Here is a 23535-nt window from a genome sequence, read left to right on the forward strand (position 1 = left end):
GCCATGGTTTTTTGGAATGCACGTGGAATCATCCATATTAATGACTTGCAAAAGGGACGAACAATAAATGGAGATTATTAGGTGCCATTACTGCACCAGTTAAGTAAAGAAATCAAGAAAAAATCCTCATTGGCAAAGAAAAAAACTCTCTTCCATTGAGACAATACACGGATGCAAACCTGCAGTTTCTAACCAACCACTATCACCAAAATTTGTTAAAAAGACAATCATTATCTATGTCTGAATGGTGGAAAAAAATACTTAATAGAAATTAATTTTCCAAAAAAGTGTAATTATCAACTTTTGTAATAAAGAAAACCATACCTGTTGAAGGAAAAAATAATCAATAAAAAGTATTTTTACCAGCAAATCATCTTGTGACAAAGACAATGAAGTCATACCCATACACCCTCAGGCCGTAAGATGCAGCCTGATTTCAGAGCATATTTTGGAATAAAAAAAGTCTCTCTTAGGTCATGAAAGTGTTACTGTGTTAATGCGACCAACTGCATATCTCAAATTTTTTATCCATACTTTCACGACCTCGGCATGTTTGCTATCACTCAGAAGAGAAATGTGGCTTTGTAAAATTATATTTATTTCATATTTTTCATTGGTCGTATTTTATTGTTTTAAAAATACCGAAATTTAGACATTTTCGTACACTTGCTCTGAACATGTAGTAGTAGTAGTATTTAGGGGAGGTGACCGACAGCTGAGGTCATTTGCGCCATAGGGGATAGACAGGAAAGAATGAAGGGTGGAGAGAAACCCGGTGTCGGCATTAGCCTACTCTTCACGAAAGGCGCCAAGGGGTCCGCAGCTTAACGTCCCATCGCACGGACGGCGTACTCACTCAAAGTGCCTTCCACAAAGCACCTCAAGTAGGGATCGAGATACCTCTGAGAAATATTCAACACCGCTGGGATTTGAACCCGGGCCCCCTGGGTGGGAAGCCAGTACGTTAGCCCCTGCACCATCTCGATCCCCTGCTCTGAACATTTGCTCCCAAAAATGGATTCCTGAGAAATGCATATGAGGGCAAGGTGAAACGTTGTAGGCCTGACAAAGAAAGACTGTGATTTTCAGTTAAAAAATGACTTTATTTTTCTACATTATCTCCCTTTACTTCAACATACTTGGTCCAGTGTTTTTCCAACGTCAGTATTCCTTCCTGGAAGTGAGTCTGGAAGGCTGTGAAAATATCCATATCTTAACTTCTGACAACTCAACATTGGATGCGAAACAACATTTCTTCAAATGCGGGAAGAGATGGAAGTCTGAGGGTGCGAAGTCAGGAGAATAGGGGGAATGGCCGAGCAAATCGCACCCTGAATCCCATAGTTTTCCCATCGGCAACACATCTTTGTGAGCTGGTGCGTTGTTCTGGTGAAAGATGATTTTTTTCTTCTTCAAGCCCGGCTTCCTCGCAAATTTTGGCATCCAACTGGTCAAGAAGGTTTGAGTAATATCCGCCTGTAATTGCTCTGCCCTTTTCAAGGCAATCAATTAACAGGATTCCTTTCGCATCCCAAAACACACTAGCCATGACCTTTCCGGCAAATTCGATCGACTTCACTTTCTTTAGCGCTGAACCACCGGCGCTTCCACCCACTTCTTCAGCTGCTGTTTTGTTTCAGGTGTGTAGTGGTGGACTCGTGTCACATCCACGGCGACAAATTGCCGCACAAAATCGATTGGTTCCCTCTTGAATTGGTCCAAACATTGCTGTGAAAATCATTTACACTTTTGCTTTTGATCGGCATTCAGCAAATATAGCACCCACCTTGCACAGAGCTTCCGCATCCCTTATTCTTTGTGCAACATATTTCACACCTATTCCTCAGATATCCCCTCAGCCTTACGTATCTCACTCACCTTCATTTGCCTATAGTCCAACACAATATGGTGCATCTTTTTTACGGTTTCCGGTGTAGTTGCTGTTTCGGCCGTGAGGGATGTGCGACCACGTTTAAATTCAGCTGCCTACTTCTCAACAGTTGAAATTGACGGAGCTGAGTCCCCATACTCTTCAGTCAACATCGATTGAATTTCCTTAGGGGTTCATCCACGCAAAACGAAGAATTTTATGACCGCGTGAAAGTCTAGTTTTCCCATTTTAACGAAAAACACGTACGGCAACAATTAGTGTAAACAAAATACTAGAGAGAACAAGTTGAGACTTGCCTTAAGAACTAATATCACATGCACCCTGGAAGGAATTATACATTTTCGCTGATTGGAAGGCCATCTCTGTATCAGGCCGAGAAATTTCCACTTCACCCTCATATATGCACCTTTTTACCAAGGAGTATGTGGGGCTTTTAGAAGACCACACTAGCTCATTAAATCTTTTAATGGCTTGTTTATCTTTCACAAACCTCCTCTTGAACCTCAATATGCATCAAACGAAGAGGGGTCAAGTCCCCATCAACTCTCGATACTAAAAAGTTTTATCTCAAGCCTTCCTTTGGTTTCCATCTCCATTAAAACTTCCCCATTGTAAATAGTAAGGTTATTTAGGCCTGCAGTTTATTTTTGTACAATATATCATTTTTGTACATTATAAAGTTGATTACGTGGTTGGACCCTCCCATAGACTAAAACCTTGATGTGATGGAAAGTCTTGTGACTCCTGATGTCCCCTAAAGCTGTGCTGGTGATAGCTATGATAATTGCTACTGGTAGGGTCACCCATGCCAGATAGGTCAAAAGTAAGGAGACATCAAAATTTAGTGGTCATGAAGTGTAGTGTCAGTATAAAGAAGATAAAGCAGGGAAGGTGTGTTAGGAAATGGAATGTAGAAGCATTAACTGGATTGACAAGAAAGGGAGTACCAGCAGGGTGAAAATAAAATCATGAATGAGTGCTTCGAGGATTAGAAAAAACGTTGGCACAAGTGTAGAATATCTAATGGCGATTACGTTGAAGAGGACAAAATAGATATTCATGAATAAATAATTTTCGAAGAAAAACACAAAAGCCCCGATACTTTTTGAACAGACGTCATATCATGAATAAGATGATTGGATAGATAGTTGAGAGAAGGAAATGGAAGTACATAACCATAGAGTTAAGCAGAAGGAAATACAAAGAGTTAAATAATAAATTGAGATGGGCAACAAATAAAGCAAAAGCAGCATGGTGGAAGATGCAGTGGAAGGATATGGAAAGTTTGCAGAGGAAGGGTGACATTGGAGTGCTATACAAGGTTAGAATATTTGGGGAAGTAAGAGGGACGTGTTAACAGCCAGAGATAAGTCGGGTAAGATAATATTTAAAACAGAAAAGATCCAAGAGAGGTGAAGGGATATGATGTAGTTGAAGATACCTTAGGTCCAGGCATACTCGATAATGAGATTGGAAGGGCAATAAGGGAGATTAAATCAAATAAGTCATAAGGTTAGACAATAGGCCAGCAGAACTACTAGAAGGTTCATGAAAACTTTGGAGGAAGAATGTATATTGACTTGATTCATACCATCTATGAGGAACAAATCTGGCCGGTAGACTTGGTGAGATCAGCATTGGTTCCTATTCCGAAAAAGGTAAAGCCTATATCACGCGAGGACTACAGAACAATAAGTTTCATTTCCCACGCAGCTAAAGTTGTTCTCAGAATCATTAACAAAAGGATGGAGAGCAGGGCAATTCACTACTTGGGTGATGATCAGTTTGGGTTCAGGAAGGGGAAGGCATACACGATGCCATTGCAGTAACGTGATCACTGATCGAATATAGGGTAATATAAAATCAGGAAGTATTTGCCCATTTTGTTGATTTTGAAAATGCATTTAATAGAGAGATTCAGAAAAACTAATGAGTTTATTGCAGAAAATAGGAATAGATTGGAGGGACAGGAGCCTAATCCGCAATCTATACATATCTCAGGCTGCTCATGTACAAGTAGCGAATGGAGTCTGGATGGTCAGTGTTAGGAAGAGGTGTAAGGCAGGGTTGCCCATTATCACCGTTTTTGTTCAACATATATGTGGAGGAAATGATTAAAAGAGGCATGGGAAGAACTGGAGGTCAGAATGAAAGTGTAAGGGAAATTCCTAAAATCAGCTGGGTTTGCTGATGACCAAGCTCTAATTTGCCAGTCAGCCAATGGGTCGCAAGCATTTCTGATTAGATTGGAAATTCAGTACGATATATATGGGATGAGAATCTATCAATAAAACATAGTTTATGCAATTTTCCAGGAAGAAAATAAGCTAAACATTAAAATTGGAGGGCAAAAACTAGAGCAGGTAGAAGAGTTTATGTATCGCGGAAGTTTTATGGATCAACCCGGTCAAAGTAGTAGTGACATTTGGAGAAGAATTGCACTAGGCAGAGGCTTTCAAAAGGGAGTTTGATGTCAAGGACGTAGAGTAAAGATGCTAAGAAAAGGCTAGTCAGAACTTTGATACAGAGTGTAGTTATGCACGGGGTGGGAACATGGTCACTGAAGCAGGAGGATAGATGTAGATTGAAGGCTTTGAAATATGAGTGTTGAATCGACCAAAAGGAAAACAAATGAGGAAGTGCTAGGTATGGTGGTGGAGGAAAGGGGATTGTTGAGAGAAATCATAAGGAGGCAGAAAAAATAGATGAAGGGCATTGGCAGTGGAATTCTGAAGACTGTGATAGAGGGGAGAACATTGAGCAAATGAGGAAGGGGAAGGAATACAACAGGGATGTTGGATGGGATGAAGGACATAAACAGAGATGAAGAGGGACTTTGAGTAGGATGTAGGGCTGTCTTTTGTCAAAAGTAACAGAATATTTAATTGGTATGGTTTTCCATCTAAAAACCTACCTTATTCGATAGATTAGAGAATAATAATACAAGGTTGAAAAGTGGGCCACATGCGAGTCAGAGGTCATAGGCTTATGGGAAGTATTCTTTTTCAAAACTCAAACAGCTTAAGTCTAAAAGATACTTGTGTGTGGCAACTAAGCACCTGATCATCATTCTAATGATAGTTTAGTGCCTTGCTTGACACAGCGGCATGTCATCACAAAGATAATGTGCAAGAGCTATTTTCAATTTATAAAAATGGAAATAAATCAAATTTTTAGCAGCGGTAGAAGAGAAAAAAACAATTTTACTAAGGAAATATAAAGGTTTATCTAATACAAGTGATAATTAATAACATTATTTTATAAACATAAAAAATTCAAATCAATTCAATGATTAGTTCAAAAATAATTTTTTTACTAAACATCTGTGAAAACAATGATTCTATTTAAATCTCCTCTGAACTTGAAGGGTTAATATAACCCTTTGAATCTCCAGAGGTCTTCAATCTCCAGCCTCCACACAAAGGCTAAAGATCAGATATTGTGCCACTTCATCTTTATTAGCAGTACATTTGTACTTACATACAACATACAATTGTACTTGGGTGCTATTGACATGCACAAAATATATGCACATAAGGCAATAGGCTGACAGAAAATGTAATGCTGAATACTTATCAGAGTATTAGCCTTTAAAACTGAGGTGGTAGATGCCAAGGATGTATGAATATAAATTTTCAGTACGATGAAAATTTTCATATTCATTTAAAAAGATAATACTATGGAAATTAAAAATACAGAACTTTTATTTCATTATGGTAATAACATTTCCCTCATAAAGACTTACATATTTTTTATGGTTTTCATATATTTGACACCATATACCATTTAACACAAACTAATTTCATTTTTCTTTCATGTCAAAATTGCAACTCCACTTTATAAATGACTGGTTCCATTAATAGTAAACAAATGCAAACTAAAACTAAATATGGAAAATATAGAACCTTTATATCAATTCAGGAGGAATATTTCCCTCCTAAAGAACTTGCCTAATTTTTTATGGTTTTCACATATCTGATGCCACAAAGTATTTAACAAAATTATTCCTGATATTCATTTGATGTCAACATTGCCATTTCACCTCATAAATGGTTTGTTTAATAGTAAACAAATGCAAACTAAAACTAAGGATTGAAAATACAGAACCTTTATTTCATTTGTGAATAATGCTCTCCTCATACATAGAAATTACATGATTTTTTATGGTCATCATATATCTGACACCACACAGCATTCAACATACAATATTTTAATGATAATTTTGCAACAAAATTGTAACTTAACTTTATAAATGAATGGCTCGTTTAATATTAAACGAATACCAACTAAAACCAAGAATGTAAAATATCCTCTGCATATCTAATCCTCTGCATACCTAATCCTCTGCATATCTAATACAGGTGCAATAAAACATCACCAAACTATGGGCACTAAAGGTTAAAACAAATCTTTCAAGATACAATTTTTTACCAGCATCTTGAAAACATTTTTTATCATCAGTTTAGTGCACCTTTCTGTCCATCACTTGCATATAGTAAGAATTTAGGCAAAACCAAAACCTTCCGAACATTCCTGAATAGCCTTCAACAGGTACCTCCGGAGCTTATCATAAGTCTCATAGACAGGAAGATCGAGCTGGTTAAAACTGAAAAAAAATATTGTTTTAGCATACACATACAGGGCATAGAATACAGCATTAGATACAATTAAGAAAACCAGTATAAAATTGCAGCCTGGATAAAATTTACCGAGCCACCAAAATATACATAATAATTAACCACATGTTTACTGCTTCACTTGCACGTATGTGTTAAATAGACAACTATAACTATTTGGCCTGCCATACAAAATTTCTACCCTGTGAAATAACAATATATTGCGTGGTATTAAAAATTAATGAAAATAATGTATCCAAGTATTAATTTTAAGTATTCATGAAAAACTAGCACATCAATTATCATATTAAAATATTAGAGCTGGTTAATTATGCCAGTTTCCTTTAAAAATACTGTATACCCTAGTATATACCATAAATTACACAATTTCAATGAAAAAATAAGAAACTGACTTATAATGCAATAGTTTCAGTGTAAAAATCATTTGCCTTGACCGAGATTCGAACCCAGATCCCTCAATGTCCGGTTGAGTGCTTCAGCCAGTTTAGCTGATGAGGCGTCCTCTTAAACTCTCTAATTTCAGAGTTTAAGAGGACATCTCAATAACTTAACTGGCTAAAGCACTCGACTGGACATTGAGGTCCGGGTTCGAATCCCGGTCAAGGCGAATGATTTTTACACTCTGACATTATTGCATTGAAATATATATTAGCGGATGACTCCGTTAAAAGTTATTGCTGCGGCATCTCCCGCAGTTTCTTTGGAAACTGACTTAAATATCAATATTTAAGTATTTCTAAAAAGTTAAAAGTATTTATTAGGGTATGACAAACTTCTAATTGGCTTCATTCTAAAATTTACTTTCATTGCCTGTGTAAAAATAATGTCACCTATGACTTTTGCCAACACGAGAACTACTGATGCTACCTGCTTGTTGCAGTACAGTGGAAAAAGTAAAAAAATTCAGCCATAACATTTGGTATACTGATTTGAGGAAGTAATTGCAACACTGGCAGTGAATTTAGGAATGCACAGCTAGGGCAAGGTCACCAACGAAGCCCAAAGCCCACTTTCATCCCTGGCAACTGCAAAGTGTGTACTTTTTTCTCTTGTATGCTTGCCTCTAGCTTTTCTAAAATTTAATGTCTACAAATATGGCCATATGCTTTCTTGATATCAAAGAAAACAGCCACAACATGTGAACTACAATGTCAAGCTCCTAAGAAGCCCAGGGAGTGATAAATTAAACCTGATTCAATGGGATTCCAGACAGTTGTTAATATGCTTAATAATAAGTAAATTCAAATTCATTTAATTAAACAAATTCACTTCAATGATACATACCAGGTGTGAGCTGAAGGAAGCCTATTTGTAGATCTTTCATCCCTATGAATTTGGAATTTTTGAATACCGTTCATACCCTCAAGGGCAGCAAATCCTTGAAGTGGTACTTTTGAGGTCCCAGTGACAAACTGCAGGAACTTGGCTCTATCTGCTTGCTCAAATGAGCGCAAAGCTCTCCAAAACCACTTAATCTGGAAAACAAGATCATGTTGACCCATTATGTTTCTCATTAAAAATCAACATATACAGGATGGTAGATACATCCCTACTCGGACAAGAGGATATCATATGCCATTAGGCTTAGTATTGGATGAACTCTACCATCAGCTATTACACCAACCTGTGAGTTGATGACTGTGTTCATACTGATTAACCTTATGTATGTGTATGCACATACACCCACACTTGCAATGGAAGCTCTCTTAATGAGCAAAATTCACTACAGAATTTTACTTAAAGCGACAATTTTTCATGCATAAATTAATGTAAAATAAGATAATGCATTTCCTGCTAAAAAATTAAAAATTATGCAAATGGTCCACTAAAATATTATATCCACACTGCTTAATCATAGTCATCTTTTCTTCTATTGTGAAATGAACCAACCAGTCATGATCTTGACCAAAGAAAATTAAGTGTTTTACAGGTGCCACAGGTATGCTCTCTGGCCAAAACCACTACCAAGTAGAAGGGAGGGTTCTCTTGTTTAACCCTTTCCCATGCTACTGCAATCTTCTTGAGGAATGCAACAATGTAGAAGCGATATTTCCAAAACTATCTAAGAGTGAGATTGGTCCATTCAGTCACCTCAAAACAGGGCTCTTGAGTTCTTTAGTATAGAACTTCTTTAAGCTAGAAATAACATGCTGGTCCATAGGCTAGGGTAAGAGAGTGGTGTTGAAAAGTAGAAACTCTATCTTGATAAATTACAATTCTTCAAGAGGGTCATTTTGTAAGCCTGGAGGATGGGGACGAGTGCTGTCCATAACATGAATAACCTCATACAAGTATTTTTAAACAGAAGGAACACACATAATTAGTCCTATCTGTAAAAAAGTCACATCTGACCCAGGCCTTGTTGCTGGAACTCATCAGCCCATTCAACTTACTCTCCCGTACTTCACACTGATTGAAGGCTCATGAAAGTTTCTGAATGGTAAAAAAGCAGCAATTTGATTTTCAAATCACTGCTTGCATTGGCACCAAATAGCAGTATGAAATGGTAGCCTATTTTCTTGTGGCCAGGTGTTCAGGTTCTTAACATCAGCTGCTCAACTTGCTGATCAACTTTCACAGGGTTTGTTTCAGGGGTGTCTCCCTGCCGATTTTGTTGCCTCTTCAATTTTCCTCATGCTTTAGCTGAGGGCACCTACCACCACCTCTTTGCATGAAGATGTGCAGCTGATGCTACTAGTGTCCTTCAGCTAACCACTACCAGTCATCTTAAGGTGGCAGACAGCCATTACCTTCTGGTAAACAAACATTAATAATCTCATTGATAATGGAAATGGTGAGACGCTAGGATTTAACAATGGCATAACAGGTGTTACAGGAACTGTGAGGTCCAACATTTACCAGCGACATCATGTAGATGGCTGTCCTCCCGTATTTTCTCATATTGCTTATTATTCTTTACTTTGAATGGAATGAATGCCATGCTGATGGATGTTGCTCCACACAGGCACATGCAAAATTGACTCCCAAGGAGCATTTTGCATTATTACTAGTAATACTTTAAGTCTTTCTGCTTAACACTGACAAAAAACAAAATTCACAATTTTCTGAACTACTCTGAGCTCCCTTGCTATCTCACTCAAAAAATTAATGAATTATTTCAATGTTTATTCAAACATTTCCATTAACAGTTTTTGCATATTCCACGAACAAATTACAGGTAATTATAAAAAATCATGCTATTGATGGTAATTTTATTATATTACATCTCCCAACTACTACTTTTAATAACATCACTAAGACCTTCAAAGAGTATTCATTTTCTTAGGGAAATAACACATTAAACTCGATGGTTTCAGGCTTCACTTTGTGGAAATCCATTCTAATAAATCAAAAGAGAGATGGTACTTTTTTCCACACTTTATTTTACAAGTCGACCGGTTTCGTCGCATAGGCGACATCATCAGGTCACCTGATGATGTCGCCTATGCGACGAAACCGGTCGACTTGTAAAATAAAGTGTGGAAAAAAGTACCATCTCTCTTTTGATTTATTAAATAACACATTATTAAATCCTTCCTTCATTTTTGCAGAGGCACAAGTGACTTGGAACATACCAAAATTAAAACACAGTTAACTCTCCATTTTCCATGCTATCAATTGATGAAGCACATATAATTGAAAAACATAGATGACTGAAATATGCAGAAAATATGGTGTAAAATGATATTAACAGAGATTTCCCTTTTTCATTCCTTAATAGTAGTTTTTATAGGAGGTGACTGACAGCTAAGGTCATTTGCGCAATTACGGATGTATGGGAAAAGAGGGGTGGAGAGAAACCTGGTGTCAATTTAGTCTACTCTCATCAAAAGGCACCAAGGGGTCTGCAGTTTAACGTCCCATTCGATGGATGTCGTACTCAATCTAAGTTGTCTCCACAAAGCACCTCCAGTAGGAATTGAGATACCACTGAAAAATATTTGTTGTCTCCAGGATTTTAACCCAGGCCCTCTTCAGTGGGAAGCCTGTATGTTAGCCAACACACCATCTTGATCACCTTTTCATTCCTAATAACTAATTCGTGTTTTCTAGTTTTCCAGAAGCAGAACTACCATCAGATAAATAGCAGGACATATTTTCATCAGGAAGTTAAATTAATTACAGAGTCGGAAAAAAACAAATGACAGGAGAATGACAAGTACTGACAAAGGATTGCTGATATGGATTCATATTCATAATTTTATACCCATTAAAATTTTGCAGTGAAAAGAGTTAATGACATTTTTTGCACAGTTAAGTCATATATGTGCTAGCCTTAATGGAAAATATGCAATTACTAAGGCTATTGAATGCAAGGAAAACAATAATAGAAAAGTACGGATAGTAAAAAAATGCTTAAAATTTTAAATACGACAAACCTTTCCTTTAGCAAAATTAACAGCTTTTAAGGAAGGCCACATGTTTCAAACTTTATTTAAAAAAGTATATAAAAGTTTTAGAGCATTCAATTATCCATACAATTACAATATTTAGGGGCTAGGAAGAGAAAAGCACTGTTAAAATGAAGACTGAATGATCAAGATTTTACTGAATATATCCCTTTAAAATTTTCTCAAATGCATAAATTAGTGGGCTATTGATGGAAATATTGCCAGAGTCAATGGGTTTCCTGAAGTGGGCCTGTTTAGTACTGGCTGGTTATATGAAAAGCTAATCTAATGAGAGAAAATATAAACTGACTTACCTGTAGAGAAGATGCTTGGTATTTGTGGTACTCAGTATTAGATCTTAATTCATCAATGTCAACATTTGGTAGACCCGAGATCAGGAGTTCCAACTCTTGTTCATTAAATATTGATATTAATTTCTTTGGAATTATATCATAAAATCCCTCCAAAAATGCATTTAGCCTGAAAGTTAAAAAATATAATTAGAGTCACTCATAATTAATTAAAACTTCAACTGAAAAACATAAGTCATAATTTTTGTAATACATACTGCTTCATTATAGCCCCAGTCATTTTCATTTGGCAAACTAGTCTGACATAGTCCATCTTATTTACTTCAGATACTCCAATATTCCTTCCATTTGGTATTAGATCCCTCACTTCTGTTACACCAAATTCTTGAACCTGCAATGAAGGAGAGTTTCTCAGTAAAGTTGAATCAAGTTCCAGGGATAAAAACATACATCAGTAATTAGAAAATAAGTAGAGTTTATTTAATAAATAATTTGTTGCCTAAAACTACTACCAATGAGAGTTGTGTACACGTAATCACAACACACAATCACAATACACTCACAAAATATTGCCAAATTAAACGTTTGAAAATATTTTAAGGACTAACTTATATTTTTGCAAAAATTGTGAGCTATGGCCTACCATATTTAAAATTGAGGAACAGCAGCCACAATTGAAATCTAATAATGAATATTTGTCAATAATTTATCTCATGTGGTACAGTGCCATAACTGACCTGTTCATAAATAAGTGAATAGGACTAATTTTGGTTTTTAGTGCATACATATTATCTAAACAACGATGACCTATATGCAATACATTGCACATATTTTGATAACTCACCAGTTTTTCATAACACAACTTTGAAGTAGGAGAGGGAATATAAAATTCAGTTACGATGGTTAAAATTTCAGATAGGATGGTAAACTTTTCTTAATAGTATCCGAATCAATTAGTTCTGCATTACCCAACTCGTCGAAAATTTACACAGTTGAAGGCAAGGTGCACATAAAAACATTATTAACATTCAATTGCTTACCTCAGTGCTGAATGTTAGGTCCCCTAGGTCACTGACATGATTTTCCATCAAATATTCCAGCCCTTTGTAAAAGCTATAATCTTCACTTTCCATGTCTGTGTATTTGACAGGAATCCCAAGAATGTGCTTATAAAATGATCGTGTAAAATAGCATTCCAGCAGTTTGTTATCATAAATTGCTTTGGCTGAAAGAAAAAATGAGAATATGACAATAATTATGGAAAAAAACCAAAAGTATGAATCATAAAAATATTTGATGCAGTCACCATGATAATAATAATAATCTTTATTTGCCCAGAAGACACTGAAACAGTGTAATAGATACATCAGATAAGTGTATAGGACACGTCATATGTACATATAGATGTTAAACAATGATGAAATTCAGAAAAGCATGACACAATAATAATTTTTTGCATAAAATATATTCCATATTCAGTATGGTTATTTTTTCTCCATGAATTCCATTACAGAATAAAACTGTTCTTTCCTTAAAAATGATATTAATTTCTTTTTGAACAGGACTGGATCCTTTACGTACTTAAAATCGTAAAGGAGCCTGTTCAGTGCAAGGAGGCCCATTGATTTAGGCCCCAGGGATGTATTTAAAGTCCTGCAATAAGTTTGATGCAGGTCTCTGCAGGCTCTGGTTTGGTGACAATGAACGTTGTCATTTGTCATATAATTGGATATATTACTTTTAGCGAAAATGCATACGACATAAATGTAAATACATGGAACAGTCAGAATATTTAACCTTTTGAAGAAGGAAAGACAAGGTGCATTGTAGGGAGCATTGCATATTAATCGTATTAAACATTTTTGAGCTTTAAAAATTGAATCAGAATGAGGGGAAGAACCCCAGAACAGAATACTATAGATAATTAAAGAATAAAATTCTCCGTAATAAATTGAAAGTAAGATATCAAGGCTTACAGATTTCCTAATACTTCTAATAAGAAAGCAAATGGAATTTAACCTGCTACGAAGATTGCATATGTGTTCATCCCATGATACATTTTTATTTATAACAACTCCCAAAAACTTGGATCTAGAAATTTGGGGTACACACGCTCCCCCTAGGTCAATGGCCAATGAAGCAGGGGCTTTATTTTTATTACAGAAGTATATGAGTCCAGACTTGTCAGGGTTGAGTTTCAGAGAATTTTGTGAACACCATTCACAAAGAAGTTCGGAAACTCTAGCTGCTGTCAAGGTCAAGTTGTTTAACGATGGTGCTGATACAATTACGTTAGTGTCATCAGCATATAAAATTGGCTCGGCTCCTGGAACTGACTGCAGAACTTTTGGTAAGTCATTAATGTAAAGTAAAAATAGGATAGGGCCCAAGACTGAGCCTTGGGGTACACCTAATGTAACTTCTTTACTAGGAGAAGTAAAATTAGTACCGTTCTTTGACAAAATAACCTGTTGGTGCCTTGCGCTGAGGTAAGATTTGATCCAGTTATAAGGGATACCTCTGATGCCATAGTGTCCTAATTTGGACAAGAGTAACTGATGATTAACTAGGTCAAAAGCCTTGGAAAAATCGAAGAATAGTCCCAAGGTTTCAATTCTATTATCAAGATTTGAAAGTATTAGGTTTACGAGGTGATAGGTGGCTGTAGATGTAGATCTGCATTTCCTAAAACCATTCTGTGAGCCAGACAAGAGATTAAAAGATTCAAGAAATGATGTAAGTCGATTATGGAAGACCTTTTCAAATAGTTTCCCTATCTGGTTTAATAAAGATATTAATAAAGATGGGACCATGGGACAAATTACCAAACAAAATTAAGATGTGTTCATGATGTGCATATATATTTGACAAACAAGAGTAATGCATGATCCAAAATTCATAAATACATATTCTACTTCAGTTATATAAAACACACCCAACGTGTTTTTAGAAAAATATTGACTTCCTGGAGAACCAATTATACTTAATATTCCACACTTAGCAACGATTGAAATATCATGACACACATGTTCCCAGGTGCCTGCATAACATATTCTGGTTCTAATTACATTTGAGTCTTAAAATTATAATTCTACAATCTCTTTAAAAATACTAGCTATTTTTCTTGGAAACCTTAACACAACAGGGATATCATTATCACATATTAGGTCATTCCAATGACTTTCAAGATAATATAGCAATTGCTGTGGGTATTTTACATCATGGCATAAGGATTTATAACGGTTTACTATCACAAATGATTAACCATACATTTTTATGAGTTAATATGATATTCATTGCATGAACTGTTCAAACACAGCATTCAAAAATAAATTCTTTTGATCTCTATCTTAATCTCTTATGATGGCACAATTCCAATACTATGCAGACAGTTTCATCGAATAAAGGTAATATATTTTGTCCCCAGTAGGGTTTAGAATGCGAGACTTTAATATTGCATTTTTCCTTTTCATACATTTAGCTTTATTGTACAGCAGATGTGAATGAAGCTTGACTCAAAAAGTGCCACAGTGAGAGGAAGTTACTGTTCATGCAGTTCCATCTGCCAATTTAGACCCTACATTCACTCAGTTAAATTAATATAACATATTTGATGGAAAAAGATTAAATTTGTCCTCACGTGCAACCTTGGGACTTGGAACTCCCCTATATGGATCGTGAACATTAAAATCAACTGTTAAACATGTAAGTGTTTAGGTAGCTAGCAGATGTGTGCGTCCATATGGTATTCAGAAACCAGTGCATCCTCGAAGGTACCCATAACGAAGTATGATTTTTCAGGAATTGCAGCGGTCACCACCACCTCTTCAAAATGGGCTGTTGATTTGCCCTTGGGAGGTGTAAAATGACCTCCTAACTGGCAACAGCCAATCAACTCTGGGTTCATTGTCCACTAGTGTTTTCACATCAAAAAATCTCGCAAACATTTAATACTCTTGGCATTAATTTCAAAATGGGTCTCTTGTGGACAGATACAAGAGGGAATAAAATAAGAAATTAAAATAGCTAGCAGCTTCTTTTGTTGATAAGAGCCAATACAGTTCCATTCCAATAAAAGGGAAAAACAATAGAAAATGATAAAGAGTCTATTTCAATCTGGCAAATTTACTACGTCTGGTAAAAATTTATCAAGTAACATCTGCTTGCTATAGGATTTATTCCCCTTCTTCTTTACTTCTTAAATCTCTAAGAGGAATTCATCCTCTTTCATTGATTCTGGTTTGATGAATTTAGCCTTCCTAAAGTGACCAGGGGAATAAGTCTATTTCGGCTTGTTGGCTTTCATCTTGGTTGTGGAGATTTTTGATTTAACCTTTGTAGACCAATGGCTTCCATCTACCTTGGGTGTACTGCCTAATTGACTTTATTCCACAGTTAGATTTTGCAAAGTTACTTTTATATTTTTATTAAAATGCTCCGTTCACACTGAGATGTCACACCTGGGAATGAAAGAGAATGTGACTGAAGTGAAGGACCTAGACAAAGAGGAGGCTATTAGTTCTGATTACATGTTCTTTACTTCCAGAAAAATATTTTTGAAGTATTTTCACCTCCATGACCTTCTGTTCCTCCATTTTAGTTTGGGTACATGAAAAAATATATAGGCATCAATTAAAACAATAAGGTTCAGAAGTGCACTTCTCATTCTCATGTCTGTCCATTCTACATGGTAGGAAGGTGACCTTGTCCAAACATTTTGTTGTCACTTGCTAAAATGTAGGTATTTGAAGCTATGCATGGGAGCAGGTATTAACAGACTAACTGGAACTGATTAAAAACCAATGAACAACTAGTTGCAAAGTTAGTCAGGGTGAATGTCAGGATAATGGAGGTGGTGTTGATTAAGTCACAGTTTCATCAATTTATATAAATAAAATGCTGTAATGACTGATGATTCCCAATGGGTCTTTCAAGGCGAAGTGCACTTCCACAGATACTGGGATGTCATACAAGCATTCCCATTTCTACGAGTTTTTTGCTCTCTTAATTATAAGTGGTTTTCATGAGCTGTGTACCATCCTACAATTTTTTAAGCAGTCTCGAGTTCTCCTGCAGCAGCAGTGAAAAAAAAACTTTTTGAATGAGGATGGGTGACATTCTTCATTATCTTGACTTCCTTCTGGAACTCCTTCATAAAAACAAGTTTGCAAGCAACATCAATTATCTCTTCTACCCTTAACAGAGAAAGATTTATTCATCGAAGGAAAGCTTTACTCACTCATACTTTATTTATAGAGTTGAATGTCGATTAACGAGCCCCTCCCATAGTCAATAATTCACACAACGAGCAAATATATATTTTTTTAAATTACTCACTAGATGAGGGACTTCGAAGATGGATTGTGTGCCCACCCCTTGTGCTTAAGCATTCATTCCATTAGCATCACAGTGATAAAAGTGAATACACATTTATTCTAACTTGTGTTCATACATTAGTAGTGATTTTTTTGTGCAAGGTTTAATAATTATTTGTGCATTGTTATTTAACTATCCTCAAAGATAAAGAAGTAAGAATATAACCATAAAGGAATCAAAATAACCACAGGAACAAAAAGAAAAACCACTGCAAAAGCAAGAACAAGGATAAGATTGGGATGATAGATTCTTCAACAGGAATGATAAGAATACCTATGCAACAGTTACATATTCTTGATGATGTAGAAAAATTGCTTCACATTTGGATAAACAAAAAGCACTGAAGCAGCAAGCTCCAGCACAAAGAACTTCATGAAGCTTTTAGATTCTGAAGGCTACTAGCCGCAATAGGCTTTTCAATTTTGATGAAAGGGTTCTCTTCTGGAAAAAGATACAGAAGTGAACTTAGATAACATCAAAGGATAATACAATGCCCTTTGACAAGCTAATGTACGGCCATCTTACGCTGCTATTTCTGCTAATGCTAGTGGAGATTTGATATTTAAATCCCTGTTTACCATTCAGAAACTCTATGAGCTTTCTAGAAGTGTTTAGTCTAGAAGACCACGTGAAATAAGATATGGAGGTCATGGGAAGCTGTCGCGTTGTACAATGAGAAGCATCACCCTAGTAAGACAGTGGCTAGGTGCACTACAAATTTAATTAAAGGTCATGCTGTGCCACATTTTTACAAAAATTTGAGGAATTGGTAGAAAAAATTTCTTAAGTAAAAAATAAAAATTTATCATAAATAATAAATATTATTTAGATTCTTTTTTGTTTTATACAAATCGAATTCTCATTTCAGGTCAGTTCGTCCAACCATGGCAGAAAAGATGAAGATCAAACAATGTATAAACCCCAATGTATAAATAAATCTTTAACATTATTTTTTTTGGAATAGAAAAAATAATCTTATTTTACATTTATTTATAAGGGAAAAATTGTTTTGCTAAATGAGAAATATTCTAAAATGAATTTTGTTCATTGTACAAGGTTCCACAGTAATTGTCACTGAGAGACATATTCTGGATGCCACTCAGCAAATCTGTGTTGACACCTTGGGACTACTGAAGGGATATCGTTTGGGGACCTGTTTCCGGTTAGACCACCATTGAGTCAGCCTTCCAAACCTATACACCTTCGAAAGCTCTACACAGGATTAATATAATAATATGGAAAACCGAAAATATTATATTAAGCTTTAACATTATACTTACCAATAACCCTGCCCACAAACTTGAAGTAGCACAAGTGATTTGGGTTGTAATGTGAGGCTGAGTTGATTGTGTATGTTACACGATCTCCAGGAGAGGTGGTAAAGAGAGCATAGTTGGGGTTGAATATGTCGCGTGATATAATCACATACCACTCCCTAAGCAACCCACCAGCATCCTGGCCCTCTTCACCTATAAATAATAAAACATAAATAATTTTATATAAGACATTAGGCTACATAATAATTACCACATAATATTTTCATCTTTAAACTTATGTCCACATTCAAAGCAATCATTAATCATTCTTATTAATTCAATGAACTTATACAGACTAAAAAAACTATTTTTAAAGAAAAAATGCAAGGTCCTGATATGATGCTTAATGTACTGCTACAAGATGCATCATGCAATAGCTACAAGTATTCCCACTCTCATTTGAGTAACATCCCATTACAAAATATTTATGTAAAACTTGATGATTTATAATTGTGAAAACCAAACATTCATCAGTATTTGTTGCATAATTTCTTCGATATAATTTTTAATGCATGACGGTTCATGGAGGGAGATCACCAATTGAATTAGTTTAATTTGACCATACTTGTTAAACTACCAATGGATGAATATTAAGGATGGGTCAAAGTATTTATAAAATATCAAAGCTGAAGTGATACAAAGCCTTTGGGAGTCATAACTCATAACCGTAATTCACAATCTCAAAATTAAGATTCATGATAAAATAATAATTGGGAATCAACTCAACAGGTGTTAATCACATGTTGGGTACTTTCAACTCTTTATGAATAAATATCAATTTATTTCAATGAAATATGATTTGCGGCTGCATGAAACAACACAATCAGCACATCAACAATAGAATATCAATTACGTTCACAACATCATATGAAACATATGCATCCATTAAGATAACTTTAGTAGACTATTCCACAATTTATTCACTAAAGTGGATGCAAGTTAGAATCGTTGTTGGCAGTCCACTTTCCATGTTTGCACACCCATTCCTTCATGTTCCAGTGACCCATTGGAATGGTTATGGTTAATTCTTGTTCACTACCTCTGTTGTACATTTCAGCAAAGATAATAATTATAATTTGTCTTTAATTAGGTGGACAACTTAGAGGTAAAATCAATAGAAAACTTTTCACATTTTCGGGGGCTTTGCATTATGTATATACATATCCATTCCTCTTCAGTTTTCACTGTATACCTTAGACTCAATAGAAAACTCAAATGATGACAATGCAAAAAAATTGAAGATATTTTGGATAATATTAACAAATACTCACATTTGTATAAAAAAATCAAATTGTCGAAAACCATATTTCATTTAGGTAAAGAGTTATAAAATGTTATAATATCTTGTTAACAGGAAATAATCACAATCATACCTTAAATATACTTGGTTTTTCATGATTTCACCCTAACATGCACATCAATTGCAGTGTTGGAAAAGTTCAGTGGCAGTGTTATCAAAATAGAATGAGTATAACTATTGTGTGTTACTGGGAGTGGGAAGAGTTCTAAATATTACCAGGGTGAAATATGTTTTATGTAAATTATGTTTTAATGTAAATTTAGAATGAAAAAATGGTCTGTGTAATTGGTGAAAATCCTCAGGAAATATGTTAATAGTGAAGTGACTCTTCAGTTCAAAAGGAAATTGAAATAATTCAGTTCAGTTTTTATTCTGAAGGCAACACAACCAGTAAGTTTTGATGCTCTTAAGGAAATCCATACGCCACATCTGCAATGCACTGTAAATTCTCTTCTCCTTGTTTTTAGGACATCTGCCTGTGCTGAAATTGTATATTATTTGCAGATCTATTTAACTAATGTATTTCTTAGCACATAAGACATCCTCGGATATTTCAGGTCAGAATTTACGAAACTAAGTGAGCTAAGATCTAGGATCAGATAGAAAAGATGAATTATTTTACACTTAATACAAATAAAACTGAATTTTTACATTACAATAATGACAACCATTTTCTATGCCTGAAATAAGATAGACTATGTATTTATTTTTTTTGTAATAAATTTATTCAGTTTTTTTTTCAGGCTCATACGTATAGATCCAAGATTTGTCACCTATGTAGATGTTATAGAGGGCTTTTGAGGCACCGCTATAATATTTTTTGCGCATTTCTTTGCACCAATTGACACAAGCATCTTTTTCAGCTTTCATTAAATTATGCAGGATCCAATGCAAACAAAATTAATTCACCGCTAAATGTTCATGTTTGTTCATCTTATTGATGCTCGTCATACTAATCCCCAAGGATGCCTCAATCTCACGATGAGTCAAATGATGATCTTCCTTTACTAGTTCTTGCACAGCTTCAATGTTTTCTCGCACAACAACTGATTTTGGATGACCTTCAAGACTTTCACCGCAGAGTGAATGACGGCCAGATGAAATTCGTTATACCAGCATTTCACAGCAGCAAAGGGGCTACATCACAAAAAGTGGAAGCAAGTTGATCGATGCACTCCTGTCTTGATAATCCACATTGAAAGTCATAAAAATCATTGCAAGAAAGTGTTCACCAGTTAACTCCATTTTTGCGCAGAGACAAAATTATCGAGTCACTGTATACAATGCAAGTTATGATCAAACAACAAAATGTTTTGAAGAAAGTTAGCATTAAAAGGGTCAAACTTCAGATGGAAACATCAGATGGCACCTATAGCACTTTGTATTGTCAAGGCTCTAAATATAAATAGCAACCCTCATAGTAACTATTTTTCCTGTGGATCGGCTTGCTCTTATAGGGCGAAATTACATCTGTGTAACCCTGGCCCATAAGGTGCAGGCTGGTTTTAAATCACATTTTGTAGTAAAAAAGTGCATCTTATGGGCTGGGAAATATGGTATTATTGATATCATACGTAAATGTAGGTTTTGAATGGGCAAGCACTATATGGAGTAACATTAAATTTCCCTACCTTTCCTTAAAAAACATCATCTGATAACACAACAGTAAGTCCCTCTTAACTCCGTGTACTTCCTTCCTTCATTCCATCCCACACCCCTATCCTATTCCTACCCCTTCTTTGCTCGCCCAACATTCTCCCTCTATTAGTCTTCAACATCGTTATGCATATCAAAATGCTCTGCATCCATCTTTCCTGCCTCTTAATGATTTCTCAAAACAATTCTCTTCCTGTCCTACCATGCGCATACTAAGCTAATTTCCAAATCAAAGTTTTCATGTAGCATTTCTGAGTCTAATGAGGAGCCATATCTTTAGGGATTAATTTTTTTTGAAGTAATTTCTAGGAAATATTACGTGTCTATTACTTAATAACACTCAAAAGTGATATCATCAGAACTAGTAATATAGACAACCATTTCATAAGCCTGATGCAGGAAAAAATACTCAATAGTAAGAATGTTTTCCTGGTAAATCAGCTTTCATATCATTGGTCAAAGTTAAACATACTACCTTGATCAAAAAGTTCCCGGAATAACCACCGTGTGGCGCTCCCATCGTTCCGATTTGAGTTCTGTTTTTTTTGTTAAATTGGTACATCTGTTGTTGATATTCCCTTTAAATCTTAGTGTCATAACTTGACATTTGCAAAAGTTACGTAGCCAAGAGTACATCTATCTCTGTGTGTGTTGGCGATTTTTTACAATTTCAGAAATGGATTTAAATTTGCAACAACGAACTCTAATTAAATTTTGCGTAAAAAACGGATTTAGTGGCGCACGGACGTTGGAAATGTTGGAAAAGTGTTTCGGCAACGATTCTCTAAAAAAAACGGTCGTTTACCAGTGGCACGAGCGGTTCAGAAGTGGTGGTGAGTCAATCGAAGATGATGAACGCAGTGGCAGACCATCGACATCGAAAGTCGGTGAAAAAATTGATAAAGTAAAAGAAATGTTGGTCAATAACCGCAAATTAACCATCAGAGAAATAGCGGAGGACTTGAACATTGCCTATGGATCCGCCCAAGACATTATGGTTAATGATTTGGGTTTCCGTCGTGTAGCAGCAAAGTTGGTGCCAAAAGACCTCAATTTCATGCAAAAAAGAGACCGTGTTGAAGTCGCAAAAGACATGATTTGCAAGGCTGAATCCGATCCCACATTCATCAAAAGGATCATTACTGGAGACGAGACGTGGGTTTATGAGTACGACACGCAATCCAGACATCAGGCAAGTGAATGGCGTTCACCAAATGAGCCGAGACCAAAAAAACCACGTCGTTTTCAGTCAAAAAAGAAGGCAATGCTGACGGTTTTCATGGATTACAACGGTGTAGTGCATCATGAATTTTTGCCAGAAGGCCGGACAGTAAACAAAGAGTATTATTTGGGCGTTATGAGACGTTTGCGTGAAGCAATTCGCCGAAAGAGACCAGAAATGTGGGCAGAAAACTCGTGGATTTTGCACCATGATAACGCACCGTCGCACAGTGCTATCATTATTCGTAATTTTTTGACGAAAAATGCAACAAATACCATCCAACAGCCACCGAATTCACCTGATTTGGCTCCCTGTGACTTCTTTCTGTTCAATCGAGTTAAAAAACCATTACGGGGAACGCGTTTTAGCAGCCGAGAGGAAGTAATGGAAAAATCGCAGGAAGCACTGATGGACATACCGAAAACCGAATATAAAAAATGTTTCGAGGATTGGATCAAGCGCTGGCATAAGTGTGTTGCAGTCGATGGGGATTACTTTGAAGGGGACAATATAGATTTAGATGAATAAACTTGTATTTTTAATTTTCTGAATAAATTCCGGGAAATTTTTGATCAAGGTAGTATACACCCTTGACCCTTAAGACAGAGGCTGATTTTAGCACATTTTGAAGCAAAAAGTGTGTGTATTATAGGCCAGGAAATACCATATGTAAGAAGGTACTAATGAACAAACAAAAACAACACTGCTCAAGAAACTATTTATATCTTTTCAGGTTATAATACAACCTTCAAAAATTAGGGCCATTTCTCAATCAATGCAATTTAATCATAAATGAAGGATCGATATTTAATTTCATTCAAATATTGTGCATTGAATTTTAAACACTAAAATAGTCATCTTTTAGTTATATTAAACTAAAAATTCACCCAATCAATAATATTAACCCTCTTAGTGCGGCGGGCCGATATATCGGCTTTCGTATCCCTGGCGAAAAGTGCGGCGGGCCGATATATCGGCTCTTGCGTAGGCTATTGTTTAAATCGCTGTAACTTATGATTTTTTCTTTAATAATTTATGGTTTTTGTGCTATCGATAGGCTGAATCCCATAGAATTACGTAACTAATTTTTTAATTTTTTATTAGCAATTTTAAATGCTTTTCAAAAAGTATAATTCTTACTATAATTTTTCGTTCAGTTTTGTACATGTTGGGAAGCTCAGCCTAATTGTTTGCTCGTTTTTTTTTCTGAGTGGTCTTTCCACTATGAAAAGCCACTGAAAGGCTACTAATTAAGCTGTTTTCATCTGTAATCTCTTGAATGTGTTGTGGTGTCATGGTGTTGATATATAGCTGCTTATTCAGACTTTGTTGAGAGGATGGAAATGAGAACACTGCTTTGTAATCATTTTGGTTTCTCTTGCCGTCCACCCTATCTAATCAATTGCGCCCTGTGTAATGGATTACATTGTCAGCA

General features: G+C 35.7%; 1 protein-coding gene across 3 annotated transcripts in view; it reads right to left on the minus strand.

Annotated features, from left to right (window-relative positions):
- Nucleotides 1-5577: 5577 nt before the first annotated feature.
- Nucleotides 5578-23535, minus strand: part of HUWE1 (HECT, UBA and WWE domain containing E3 ubiquitin protein ligase 1) — a 126327-nt gene continuing 108369 nt past the window's right edge. For all 3 annotated transcript variants that reach the window (XM_071588979.1, XM_071588978.1, XM_071588977.1), the window contains 6 exons: nucleotides 17887-18075; nucleotides 12271-12455; nucleotides 11488-11621; nucleotides 11234-11399; nucleotides 7813-8003; nucleotides 5578-6497 (listed from right to left, as the gene is read on the minus strand). In XM_071588979.1, coding sequence (XP_071445080.1) covers nucleotides 6395-6497; nucleotides 7813-8003; nucleotides 11234-11399; nucleotides 11488-11621; nucleotides 12271-12455; nucleotides 17887-18075 — 968 coding nt within the window. In that variant the 3' untranslated portion in view covers nucleotides 5578-6394. The remainder of the gene's footprint in view (nucleotides 6498-7812; nucleotides 8004-11233; nucleotides 11400-11487; nucleotides 11622-12270; nucleotides 12456-17886; nucleotides 18076-23535) is intronic.

Source organism: Hetaerina americana, unplaced genomic scaffold (assembly GCF_022747635.1).
Source record: "Hetaerina americana unplaced genomic scaffold, ioHetAmer1.1.p SCAF_31, whole genome shotgun sequence".
In the NCBI taxonomy this organism is placed as follows: Eukaryota; Metazoa; Arthropoda; class Insecta; order Odonata; family Calopterygidae; genus Hetaerina; species Hetaerina americana.